The 14420-nt window shown below is 42.9% G+C and overlaps 1 protein-coding gene across 3 annotated transcripts in view; it reads right to left on the bottom strand.

Moving 5' to 3' along the window:
• The window catches only part of TBK1 (TANK binding kinase 1), a 428747-nt gene that overhangs the window by 175608 nt on the left and 238719 nt on the right, over positions 1–14420 (bottom strand). For all 3 annotated transcript variants that reach the window (XM_078676127.1, XM_078676137.1, XM_078676146.1), the window contains exon 9: positions 13649–13845. In XM_078676127.1, the coding sequence (XP_078532253.1) occupies positions 13649–13845 (197 nt within the window). The remainder of the gene's footprint in view (positions 1–13648; positions 13846–14420) is intronic.

The following is a 14420-nucleotide window of genomic DNA, read 5'->3' as shown; positions in this document are numbered from 1 at the left end:
AATACCAAATCAATGTCCCCTCCAAGGAGGTGCGCTTGGGAGTGGACATAAACCAGGAAGTCCTTAAGGACCAAATGTACAAAATATTCCTCCCTGGTGACTGGTAAACCAATGCAGTAGTGGCTAGCCTACATATGGTGTACATATGCCCACATGGCCAACTGGCAGATATTCAAAACTGGAACACCCAGAGATCAAAAGTAGTTTCTGCCTTCGCTCTGGCCAAATGAGCACAAGGATCTCTGGATGGTCCCTTTTGGGCATGGTATAGCTCAGTTTTTTGTGGTGCTTTGTTTTAAACCATGAACATCAAATACAAGATCAGATTCAGACATTATTGAAAAGGGAGACCCTCATTTAATCATTACAAAGTGGTATTCATGTCGTTCTTGGAGTGTTAAGCAATCTGGCCAAGTATCGCTGGTAGTTTATTTCCGGAAATCACGTAGGCCTAATGGATTATACATTCATTGAACTACTGGCATATCCCAGTTTCATGTAAAGGACCCTCGTTATGTAAAAGGTTCACTCAATGAATGCCATTCCTTTTTTCTCACTGGCAAACACAAAAAACAACAGAGCAACACAGTATGCCTTAGATCTATAAATGTTGAAGTTAGGGGCATATCATAGCTACACTGTTGAAGTCTCTCCCCAGATGGATGTAGTAGAGAAAACAACACAAGAAGATGGACAGTCCCACATGGAAGGATGACAACTTTTGGTGCACAAGTTTTAAGTTCCAGCTTACCGGAGAAGAAGGTAGTGTACAGAGGCTGCACTAACAGGACAGGAAGATGTGACAAAGAAGAAATACAATTTTCAAGGTCAAGAGTCTCAGCATACACATATCTAGATGCTCAAAGAGAGCACAAATCAAAAATGTCAAAAACAGATTATGGTCCTGCTGTGGCATAATGCAGGAAGCAAGCAGAACCATGTCAGTCCTTTTAAAAAACCCATAACCTGAATAGTGAAGGCTAATCAAACATCCAAAGAAAGATCAAAATGGTGATAAATAACCTTTAACTGTTTCCACATTAAAGGCTTGCCATGTTAAAGACAATACTAATAAAAGAATATTAGATAGTTTAAAGTGTACTGGGTTTACTTACTTCTTTTCACACAAGGTGACAAATGTAGCCCAGTGGGATGAAAATACAGACTGGGTGAAGGGGCAGCTAACAGCCGGAACGACATCCAACCCTTCCAACAGATGATCGAGAGCGCTCAACTAGCTTTGTTCAATCTATATGCATGGAGGTGTAGATTGTGGAGGTTTGGATGAAATCCTATGCCCTGCTGTTGGAACAGTAGATTGTCTTAAAGAGGCGGCCCAACTAGAAGGCATATGCTCAGTCATAAGTCTGGAGTACAATAGGTTTGAAGGCCAAGAGTTTCAGGATACAGCTATGTAGAGGCTCAAAGAGTCCAGTCCGGGCTATCAGGATAAATGTGCTCATCCTGTCTGGCAGTAAAGATGAGTATAGGAGACCAGAGTACTACCGAAGTTTAAAGAGTCTTTTAGAGACCCTCGATAAAGAAACTCTAGAGTGCAGAAGGGTGGGCAGTGAGTGCTTATGGAAGTGGTAAATGGTTCTACAGAGGGTGCACACCACTGGTCAAAGCTACCCAGAGCAACCTCTGGTGCAGATGGCACTCATGATTGGCAGGATGATTCCTGCTGTGTCATCTGCTCTGATGTTGGGGGAGGACTGCAGGTAACTGATTGTCAGGAAATCCTGTAAAGTGCCAGCCACTGCATACATTAGAGCCTTCAGAGACGAGATACTATTCCACCATGCTTGTTGTAGTACCACACAGCAGTTGTGCTCTCTGTCAGCAATTGGATCAACCTGTTCTTGATTGAAGGAAGGTGGCTCACACCTTCAAGAGATGCATATGATGGCAGATCTGAGACCAAGATCTATGGTCTTTACATCATCCTGGAGTTGTCCCCAGACTAGAGATGACATATGTTTCACCACTGTTAGCTCTGAAGGGACAAAGAAAAAAGCCTGCCACATGTCAGACACCAGTCCATGATCCACCACCGAAGGTCCAGAGCTGCCTTATCAGAGATGCACATACTGTCTAAAAAGCATCCTCAGTCCTGGACCTACTGCAGTTGCCGATTTCACTGTAGGACCTGCACGTGTCGACTGGTCTGAGACACCAGCAGATGCATAATGCCAAGCGCCCAAGATATCGCAGAACCAGTAAGGATGGAATGGAAACTTGTGCTTCAAACACTTATCATAGCCTACATGCCCTAAACTCATTGAAAGGCCTGGAAGGCATTCAAGGCAAATGTGTCTAGACTGACCCGATAAAAGGAATTCTGTGCAGAGTTTGGAGTGCACATTCAGTACCAAGTCCGGCAAAGATGTTCCACAAGCACATCACTGACTTTCATAAAGATCAAAGGGCAGAACAGTGATTTTGAAATTAGGTGAACCTCCCATTCCCCACATATCAGAGCTACTTACTGTAGGACCAACCCATGAAAGTACACATCCTGCAGATCCAGGGAAACAACCACGTTCTCACAGTTCAAGGACTCCTTTTAGAGGAAGCAGCTCAAGAGCCTGACATCTAAGCTTGGTCTTAGTGCCCGAACTGTTGGAGGACCAGAAAATATAGATAATAACATCACAGTCCTCTCTACACCACCGTTACTAGTTTGATCATTCCTATGGCGAGTGACATCCTCATGTCCTTTGACTGAATTTAGGCAGAATTCACCAATGCTGGGTAGAAAATGTGAGGAGGGAAGTTTGATGTTATAAAATGCCATTGAGGCAATGATGACTTCTGAAGTCTACTAGTCTCAAAATTAGATTGGGGGGTGAGCTAAAGAAATTTGTCATATGCGAGAAAAGAAGTGTGAGGAGTGCTATACTGTTTGTTGCATCATCTTTTGGCACTGCCCTGCCCATGACACAACAATAAGTCTGTCTAGGTTGCCGTAAGGGTTATGAGGTTTGTGACTGGATACTTAAGACCCACAGAATAGCGTCTGAACTTTCTGTACGACTGGTGGAACCCACAAGGGTAAGTAAACCTTAGCTCTGTGGTCTTTGAATTTCTCCTCAAAAGGCCTAAATCCCATTAAATGACATGCCGACCAAAGAGACCTGGATGTCCCCGGACAATCCAGTGAAACACATCCAGGCATGATGCTGATGCTACCATAGCAATGGGAACGAAAACTGTAGTGTCCAGCCAAGAACAGAAAGTGTTTTGTCAGTAGCCTGCCCATCATGTACGTTCTCACAAAAGGTGTTTTAAATGTCCAGAGACAATGCAGGCATTGCCTCACATGCCATGTCCCAAACGGTATAAGCTAATGTCCCAGCAAGGAAACTGCATTCAGGAAGCACATAGCCAAACTGTCAAAAGAAAACGTATTGCACAAGTTTTTCATTTGTTTTAACTTGCTCCTAAATAGTTTTGAACAAACTACCAGGACTGAGTCTTCCAAGGCACCACTGAAAGGCAACTAAGGCTCAGAAGTCAATGGCCCACGTTGCACACCTTCTATGAGGAAGTTACGTTTAGGCCATGGCGAGTGGTAATCCCAGGATTTATGAAGTCCTGTAAATGACTCCAGCAAAAGAGGCACTCTCCTCTAAAGGAGGCCCTAAAGAAGAATTGAACCCTTAACAAATACAATGTTATCCCTTTTCAACACAATGGATGGGTGAAAATAGTTTTTACTGTATGTGGACGATTTGATGTTGTACAGCCAAGATCTTGCAAGTTCCCTTTTGGCTATCCTGCAGACTTTGCTGGACTTTGGGAGGGTCTCCGTATACCACTCATTGAGATAGTCCTCTTGAAAAAAAGGAAATAAGGTATCTAGGGGTTCAAGTAGTACAGGGACTGGATAATATGGCCCAAGAAGTGAACTTTGCTAAGTGTATGATAGAAAGGAAGAACCATTAGATCATGGGGATGTCTCCCCCTTACGATGCTAGAAAGGGCTAACATAATTAAAATGGCGAGACTTCCGAAATCTACTTTAATTTTTAATACGATCTCGCTAACTGATTCAGGAAATTACAGGGAGAGTAAAGTAGTTTTATCTGGTCATCCAAGGGAGTGAGAATTGCCTGCAGTAAACTCAGCAGGAATAAATCAGAAGGAGGTATATCACTCCCAGATTTCAAGCTTTACTGTTGGACTTTTCAACTAAAGAATATAAGATAACTGTTAACCGGAGACTCTTACCAAATCTACCCTTTATTTCAGGTCCTAAAAAAAACTGCCTCAGGGGGGTTGACCATTTTTTATATAAATTTTGCCACCCTAAGTTTTTCAAAAAGATTAAATTGAGGATGATTCTGACTGCTGCCTGTCAGCTGTGGGCCCAGGTCAGGTGGGTGCTTGGGATACCGTATTACAGTGACTTTGCCCAGATCTGGAACTTACCTGGAATGTCAGAATCTTTACAGGACAATCTAGCAAAACCTTTAAAAGAAGTGGATGTAAAATGATGGGGCCAAAATATTGGAGGGAAGCACCTGGTGTCCTGGGAAATACAAACTTCGATCACAGCTCATAGGCTATCCAAATCCAAGTACTATCAATTGTACAGTTGGGCACATGGATTGGGCCCCGATAGGGAAGGAAATGCAGAATAGTTAGAAAAATTACAAGGTTGTCCCCCCACAAAAAAGAGGGCTATCAAAATGGTACTGTATGTTGTTGCAAGGTGTCAATGGTGACTTTACTCTGCCAAACGAGATTTGGAGGGACCTGCAGATGTTGGGGATAGCACATTTATGGAAAGTATTTATGTCCACACTTTGAACCTCTGTAAAATCTGTAGCTCTCAGGATGGATCCGAAGAAGCTGTCAAGTTTGGGAGGTCGAGAGACAGAGTTTTGCCTGAAATGCAGTCTGGAGAGGGCAGATGATGTTCACCTGTTCTGGCTGTATCCTGTTATCCAACCTTTTTGGCAGGGAGTGGCTAAGGCAGTACCAGACATAATGGGAAGAGAAATTAAGGTAAGCCTTGCACTGGTGATTTTTGGCTTCTTGGAAGGTGAAGGGCCTTTGAAAAAATTACAGAAGAAACAACCATCACTCTTATTTGTATTAGTTTTACTTCAACGGAGGGAGATATGCCTGAAATGGGTGTCACCTGCACCTCCGGTATGCATGAATTGGGCAATATAGGCACAGCGAGTCAGCAGGTTCGATTGCTACTGTCACTCTGGCAAAGGGGTAGAGATGTGGAAGCTTTCTGAGACTTGGTTTAAGGGATTGCCTAGAGCAATATAAATAACTATAGTGACTGTGAACCTTGGGGTCACTCTGAAACTCCTACGAAATGTTGGGTGAGGTTTTGGCCCAGGAAGAGGGGATTATCAACCCCTTTGTGTTTTCCCCATCTGAGTGCCTTACCTTTTTTCACAAATGAGGACACAAAAAAATAATAATAATATTAATCAATCACCATCAGGTCTTCAATAGTATATGAATCTGACACAAAATCGTCTTCCATGTTATGAAAGTACTATTGTCAAGCCAGAGGAATTGGACAGAAGACCTCAGCAGCCTACGTATTTCCATTGGTAATCCTAATCTCAAAAATGGCTGGACCCTAACAGAAGACCTCTCCGGATCTGTGGCCAGAGCTGAGAACAGATCTGGAGCCACCAGAATTCCAGCCATATCCAAATGACAGGGATGTTGGAGGATGACCTTGCACACTGATAAAGTTAAAAAATGTAAAATGTATTGAAAACCCAAAATCGGTAGGGAGTGAACTGTCCTCTAGAATGGCAAAAGAAGAACTGCTGATAGCGTGCAGGGGCTGTGAAGCTATGTGTAATCAACATGTCCATATGGGGACAGAGCCATGAAAGAGGCTGATGGTGCCATCTGTTGGCATGGAGAATTTAGTCTGGCACCTGGGAGAGAATGTAAGGAATCTGTGGCTAGAAATATCTAACTACTAGATCGTTTAGACATTTCCTAAATATCTGGTGGGAGACAGTCTCTTCAGACAGATTATTCCACAAATTTGCAGAATGGTGGAAGAGGAGCGCACTTGAAATTTGAGACCACCAACAGTTATAATACAGCATGATTCAAACATCACCCACTGTACTGAAAGCAATCAACCTATATTGTGCCTCATTTAAAACATTGCACTTATAAAACCCCTGGCTCTTTCATCCATGTTCCCAACCTCATAACTTACCTCTTAAAAATCTTTCTTTAGCTCCTACCCTCTGTGTTTAAAAATTGTGTTAATTCCTACAATCATAACACTAGGGTTCAATTAATTTACCCGGTAATTATCAACCGATCCTTTTATCCCCTACAATCTGTTTTGATACACAGAAACAGCATTCACACATATTTAATGGCTCGGCAGTGGCTTTTCTGGATGCATGAACGAAGTCAGGAAATATAATCTGCAAAGTTGTACAGAGCTCTTCAAAGTCAAGAGTTAAACTTCTGACTAAAACATACAGGTCATCTTATAGTCAGAGACACTAGCTGCGCTGCAGTGAAAGGAGGACACAAATTTAAAGTCTGACCCAAACCTTTGGGAAGAGTGCAAATTGGATGAAGGTTCTGAACTAATGATATGTCTAGAACTGCTCTCGTAGAATAATTGGTACTTGTGCCACAGTTAATTGACTGGGTGAGATCCTTAGCCCAGTAAATCCATCCATGAGGCATAAGAATATCACAGCATTGACATAAAGACCCTTGAGCAGGCCAAGACTACATGTTCTTCCTAATCTTCAGTATGTCTACCTTTGATGTTGAGACAGTCAGTCCTTATCTTTCGAAGAAGTTGTGAAAGTGTCAAATCAACAAGACAATTTCATTGATAAGGCACCTAATGTAACACCAGTCTGGGACAAGTGCCTTGTTATCTACATTTCAAAGTTAGAAAATGAAAATAACAATGTTGTTTGAATGGACGTATTTTTACCATACTGGTTAATACTGGTGCGTCTTAAGACTAGAACATTGAACCAAAGGTGTTATGTCAGAAATTCCACAAAAATTCTCCATGCAAGAAAAGATCAGTAGTAAATAGTATTAAAAGGCTCGTCAAGAGGCCACTTAATGAGAGAGGTCATTTGCCCCAGACTATCACACAAAATACTGCCAGAGATCCTGACAGGAAGCACCAGATTGCTATACTGCAGCAGCATCTAGTCCTACACTGAGAGCTCATCCCGAGCCAAGTCCGAGAGGAGCTGAGCCTAGTTGATATTTGTTTTCCTTTGAAGGGAACACACTCTGCCGAATACTGATAATAACAGCTTCTTGCTGCAAACAGGTCTGCACTGCGCTGGATCCTAAGAAACTGTAAATGCAAATTAAGCTACTGCATGCTCTCATAGCATAGCGCATAGAAGTAGTCTTAAGGGTGTTCGAAGAGTTCATATTATTCTTATTGTTTGTGATATGCATTAGTGCTGTTATAATAATAATCAGTGTTGGGATTTTTCATGTGCCAAGGATCAGGATGAGACTGTTGAAATAAAACACTTTTACATATCAAGTGTCTTTTCTCAGTGCAGAAACTGTACGATATTCTAACAAACGAAATTGGGTTTGAATTAACATTGCCTACCTGACCCTATTTTAAGAGACTGAATAGCCCAGAAAGCACAGACACCACATCAACTATGTATTGAGTGGGGTTGTGTGGGGCTACTACAACGTGTACTTTCATGCTGAAGCGTTGGTGTACTTAACTAAGTACAGGCAACCGTGGGTGGGAAAGTCAAATATTGTAGAGGTAAGCCAAAGCCTTAGCTTCTACAACATGGCGTCACACGCAGGCCTTTGAATTTGTTGGACTCTAGATTAGTCTTTAAATATGCACACACAAGAAAAAAACCATCACAGATACACAGAGAGGTCTGTAACAATCATGGTTACATCCTACATGGAATAAGGAAGCCCCTATTGCAGTAGCTTAGTCAAGCTTGACTTTTAAAAGGTTATTCCCTCCTCCTCCTCTATGAGTTTTCTGTCTCTTCTGAATCCAATGAAGTTTTAACCTGTCTGGTAAAAATGGCGGCTCCTGTTGCGATTGAAGTTAATTACCAAGAGGCAGTCACACAACATTGCCAGATTAGAGGTGCCCCCGAAGCGGAGGGAGGAGAGGACAAGATGTTTAATAGCTGCACATGCACATTTTACTTATGTGCGGTGTTCAAAGCTGCCTAGGCATATGCAAATCAGGATAACCCTGTTCAAATGAGAACAGTTCAACCCGAACTGCCAAACCAGGTCCCTCCCTAAACCGGAATACAAGCAACCTAGGACCAGTTTTGCCTTTATTATGGGTTCTTCAGCCAGGTATGGCTTGATTCCAGTGGCAAAGTGAGCACAGTACCCACATCTGGGCATACCTGTCATGCATAAAATGTAAGTACTGCAGGTCAGGAGCTGACGCACTGCAGGGCTTCTTATTAAGGATGGGGTCCTTATCCACATTGCAAGAAGTGGATTGACTCAGGAATACTACCAACTCTTCACTTCCTACCCCTTCACCGCCTCATGCAAAAAGCAATAATATATGAATAGCAAGGCCAGATAACACTACCCAAATTAAAAGTTTTTTTGCATCCACTGCCAAACCACATAGCTCCTGAAAGTGGTTCTATTCCTAAACCCTTGGAGTTAGCTACACTGTCGGGCCGTCCACTATTAATTTGCACTCAACAGCAAAAATTGATGTACTATCTAACAATATCACTGGCGCAGTCAAGTTTGCGCTCAAATTGCAACCAAATTGCCCTACCCGACAATATGTTGAGACGCGACGCCAAAACCCACAGATGCTTGCCCAAATTTAATAATGAGGCAAAAAACAGACTAACCCTAATCACATGGAATCCATCTAAGCTTCAAGACCCTGAATGGTATTCCTATATAGGCAAAAACGATATCTGCATTTTCCAGGAGACCAGGGCTGTGGACAGGGTACACATAAATGGTTACACCACATATAGTGTGGAAGCTAATGCACCAAAAACATTGGGCAGTGATAGCGGGGCGATAATTCTGTGAGGAATACTCGAGCCTGTAAGTATAAGAAAGTAACAATAAAATCACAAGATATTCTGGGGATCCAGCTTGCTTTTCCAACAGGCCTAAATTTGACCCTGTTCAATGTCTACACTACGTCCGAACCCACAGCAGTGAGGCTCCAGTATTATCGTTGTTAGACGACCTGGTGGGTGTAAATCAAAGCAACTCTAAAATCATAGTAGCAGGGGACTTCAACGCTTCCTTTGAGCCCTCTCCACTACTAAGTACCTTACTTGAGGAGGAGGACGAGACGTGGTGCATACCTAATTTGGCAACTAGCAATCGTTGCCATCGTCTAACGTCTGTTTTCCTGCAGATTGCTTCACTGGTTATAGGAAGGAGCTTGAGGGCATGCAACGGGAAGAGCGCATCTGATTTAAACAGGAAGGCCACTTTCAAAAGGGGTTCCAGTACCAGCGTCATCGATTTCATCGATTACATTCTAGTTGACGTAAGAATCTGCTCTTTAGTGGAGGGTATGACAATCGCCCAGAGGTTTAACGGCGATCACAACCCCTTGCTGTTAAAAATAACGGCACTGCCTTGGATAGGAATCCACCCAGCTGTATCTCTAGGGTGGAAGAGCCTCTCGTAACAAATAATCGCAGAAGAGTCACCTGGTCCAAAGTCCTAGCAGATCTGGACTTATACACTAGCATCTATGAGTTATTCACACATTTTTTGTCATGCGTGAGCAGTAGTCTAGACTGTACAAACTCTCCTGGGCCAACTTCCATACTATTGGTGCACAGGGAATTTATGAAGCCCTTCAAACTGTCTTTACCAAAAAATAGCTCTGGCAGGAGGCCCGCTGGTATAACGAATAACAAATGGTTCAATAGCGAATGCAAGCCAGGAAAGGGGGCACTACAGCTAGCAGTTGAGGAGCATAGCCAGTCTGGGGTAGCTCTGGCACGCAAAAGATATAAAGCTCCACTTGCCAAAGCTAAATATGACTTTGTAGATAAAAAATGGCAAGACCAGGAACTAGCTGCAAAATGCAACGATAGTCGCTTATTCTGGCACATTATTGCAGAGGGAAACTCGGAAAACGTAACTACTCCCAGTTAACATATCCAGTCAGAAGTAAGGGTGGAGCATTTCTCCACATTACTGATCAGAATACTGCTAACATTCTCCCTGCCACGAACACGACTGGCACTGCACTGGTTTTCAGTTTGTATGACAGCTTGTCAGCAATTAAAAGACTAAAGGCAGGTAAAGCCCCTGGCTCCAAGCAGATACCAGGTGATTTATAGAAATCAGAACCCATCATATGGGCCCGTCTATAAATCTCTTGTCAAATTGTATATTGGCTTGTGGTGCTATCCCAACAACTTGGAGGGGAGCTGAGATAATTACAATACACACAAAAAGGGAAATGACTCCATCTCCTCCTATTATAGACCCATCAGCCTGATTGATAATTTGCAAAAGATCTTTGCCAGACAAGTCCTGGATAAACTCCAAGTCTGGATAGATAAGGTACCAAGCAGGCTTCTGATCCAAAATAAGAACATGCGACCAGGTTTTCAGATTCACCCTATTAATATGGAAATATGTGCTGCTAAAAAAACAGAAACCCTATGTAGCATTTTTTGATCCAAGAGCCGCATTTGATCTAGTACTGCGTGAATTGTTATGGAGTACAATGCATGAGTTAGGTGCTACAGTCGGTCTGGTTAACTTGATAGCTAAACTACACGAGGAGAACTAGGCCTAGGTCAGGTGGGGGAAAAAGTGGTGTATTAACAGGGAGGATACCGATACAGTGTGAGGTGCACTAGGGGTGCGTCGTTGCCCCCACACTATTTTCTCTGTTCATCAATGACATGGCTAGCAGATTACTGGACGGCAGGAACGATTCTCCCACAATGAATGGCGCGAAAGTCCCAATCTGGCTCTTTGTAGAGAATTCCTTACTTATATCCACAACACCTATGGGCCAGCAAATTTTAGTGGATACATTTTTAGATTTCTGCAGAGACAGGAGCCTGGAACTTAACGTTGCCAAAACAAAATATATGGTGTTCGGGAAAGTGAAGGGGAAATGACATGAGGTTAGGTTTGCATGTGCACCCCTTGAGTGGGTAAACTTTTTGACTACCTTGGGATAAGATTAAGCGACTCACTTGGCTGGGAACAACAATTAGACAAGAGTTATCTTATCCTATGCCATAGGTCCAAATCGATACTGAGACACCATAACCAGTCATATACTCAATAATTAATCCCAGCATTAGAAGTCTACCATGCTAAAGCCCAGAGTGGAGCTCTGTATGGAGCGGAGATATGGGGCCATATTAATATAAACATACTAACGACCTAAGAAAATATGTTTGTCAGATCACTTATCTCGGTACTCGCCACCACCCCACTGATTCCCCTGTTTTGCGATCTAGGGATGGAAAGAATAGGTGACATGGCCTCACTGAAACCGGTCACACTTAGGGCATTAACTGCAACAAGGTGCTGGATGGAATGCTTGAATTAATCTCAGCAGCTTGCAATCGCTCAGGGGACATCTCAATCCATAATTGTGTGCCCACCATGCCATCTCAGTTTGGACGCAGGTATTGCAAATCAGTTTTTACCCTGCTCCAATGTGAACAGTCCAGCCCGAACTGCCAAGTCAGGTCATCCCTGAACCGGAATACAAACAACCTAGGACTGGTTTTGCCCTAAATATGTGCTCTTCAGCCAAGTATAGCTTGATGCCAGTGGCACAGTCAACACGGGAGACACATCTGAGTATACCCGTCACACTTAGGGCATCAACTGCAACAACAAGGGGATAGATGGAATGCTTGAATTAATCTCAGCCACTGGCAATCCATTATTCTTCACCCACCATGTCACCTCAGTTCGGACCCAGTCATATGCAAATCAGGCTTGACCCTGCTCAAATGAGAACAGTCCAGCCCGAACTGCCAAGTCAGGTCCTCCCTGAACCAGAATACAAGCAACCTAGGACTGGTTTTGCCCTTATTATGGGCTCTTCAGCCAGGTATAGCTTGATTCCACTGGTACAGTCCGTCAGGGACCCACATCTGCGCGTACCCGTCGCACAAGACGGTGACGGATGGAATGCTTGAATAAATCTTGGCCATTGGCAATTGCTCAGGGCCAATACATTGTGTGCCCCCCCCCCCATGCAACCTCAGTTGAAGCCAGGTCCTCCCTGGACTGGAAAAAAGCATCCTAGGACCGGTTTTGGGCTTTCAGCTATCCTGGTTGAGGAGGGCTGAAAGCCCGAAACCGGTCCTAGGATGCTTGTTTCCAGTCCAGGGAGGACCTGGCTTGGTAGTTCGGGCTGGACTGTTCCCATGGGGCACAGAGTCAAGACTGATTTGCATATGGCTGGGTTCAAACTGGAATGGCATGGTGAGCAAACAAACGATGGATTTAGGCCCAGATCTCTGTACTGGGGTGAATGTATGACATTGTTCTGCATTCTGTCCATCAACTGTTGTTTTTGCATTCGTCACCCCGAGTGGGACGGGTATGCTCAGACGTGAGTCCCGTGCTCTCCGTGCCACTGGAATCAAGCTATCCTGGCTGATGAGGGCTGAAAGCCCGAGACCGGTCCTAGGATGCTTATTTCCAGTCCAGGAAGGACCTGGCTTGGCAGTTCGAGCTGGACTGTTCCCATGGGGCACAGGATCAAGACTGATTTGCATATGGCTGTGTTCAAACTGGAATGGCACGGTGAGCAAAAAAACAATGGATTTAGGCCCAGATCTCTGTACTGGGGTGAATGTATGACATTTTTCTGCAATCTGTCCATCAACTGTTGTTTTTGCAGGAAATTTAGAGCAGCCCTGCAGATGTCCGTGATATATGACAACTAAAGCCTTCTCTTGCCAGATACTTTAGCTAGGAAACATGACTTCGTGGTCATGAAAGCGCTGCTACCAGAGGTATAAAAGCAACTGGGCGGGGGCTTCCAATTTAACAGAAAGTGTTCTAAAAAGGAAATAAATTAGAGTTTTCGCAAAGTGAGGCAAGGCAGATTATTTTTGATAGGCCTGGTGAGAAACACAGGATGATGACCAACATGTTAATAAGAATTTTGGGGATCGCTTCCCTGGTATAAGGATACGTTCCAACCTGTTGTGTTGGCTAAAATAGTGTTTTTCCAGGGGGGAGGGATAGACGATGTGAAATTGTTGCTGTCAGCTACTTTTCATTTGGACTTATCTGGACTTTTGGGTAGTGTATGTACTACAATGCATGAAGAAGAGGTTTGAAATATGTGGCTGGGAGGTACACAGCTTCGGAATATATTTTTTTATAGTGACATTATTTATAAAAACTATTATTTTCAGTTTGCCTTAGGCTTTCTTATGAACTTTACTTTTAATGAATATTGCATTGACACTATTTCTTTTCTTTAAACTATATGTATACCAAATCGGATGCAAACGATTCTTCTTTCCTGGTTGCAGACAGACTGAAAGTCTGGATCTGTGATGAGATGAACATGGGATAGCAAGTAAGGTATAGTGTGCCAGTTAGTCATACAAGCCATGCAGCCCACAAGTAACATGTTGGGTCTCAGACTGACCTGGGTCATAAATTAAACCTACGGTGGACACCATCTCGCTGCTCACAATAAGGATAGGATTTTCTTCAGTGGTTCTAGGGAAATGTTGAGCTTTTCTAGTTGATTCCAGGACTAACCGTCGTCCTTCATAGATCATTTCTTGATTCTCTGAGGGGATTTTCGTTTGTTTACAAACCAAATCATGGAACGCTGCTGTACTGTGAATACAAATTAAAATTAAATTAACATCAGTTAAAACGTTTTCACAAGCAGTGTACACATTTATTGTTAATGCTCATGTATCAAATTACATCATTTTGCTTCTGATGGAGCAAATATAATGTTGTAATATCACCTGTTCTCTATAGCGCTACCAATTGATAAACTGTACTTAAATGAAAAGCAATTTTTTGTTTTGCTTGTAACTTAGGCATGGTGTGACGAATCTTTATGAAACTTTCCAAAACAAACGTTCATCCACCTCTGTTCCTTCTTTGAAATTCTCTGTTCCTTCTTTGAAATTGTTGGGGTGATCTGTCAAGCTCGGGCTGAGAAAAAGTGGGTGCAGTTCCCAAAACACTTCCGACAACAGTTCAGAAAAAATGGTTGAAACTGAATCACACCAAATTTGTCAGAAAGCTATATTTTTAATCAGAAAGAGTTTCTTTTTATGGGTGTAAATCTTTTCAGTCGTTTGAGAAATTAAGGTTTAAAAAATATTGATATCTAGTGTTTCGGAACTCCATCAATAAAATATAAAGTTCCTGATTGGCAGTTTTAAAACCAAACAAAA

This window comes from Lissotriton helveticus, chromosome 1_1, assembly GCF_964261635.1.
Source record: "Lissotriton helveticus chromosome 1_1, aLisHel1.1, whole genome shotgun sequence".
NCBI classification, from domain to species: Eukaryota; Metazoa; Chordata; class Amphibia; order Caudata; family Salamandridae; genus Lissotriton; species Lissotriton helveticus.
The sequence above is the reverse complement of the archived record's forward strand: the minus strand, read 5'-3'. Positions and strand labels throughout refer to the sequence as shown.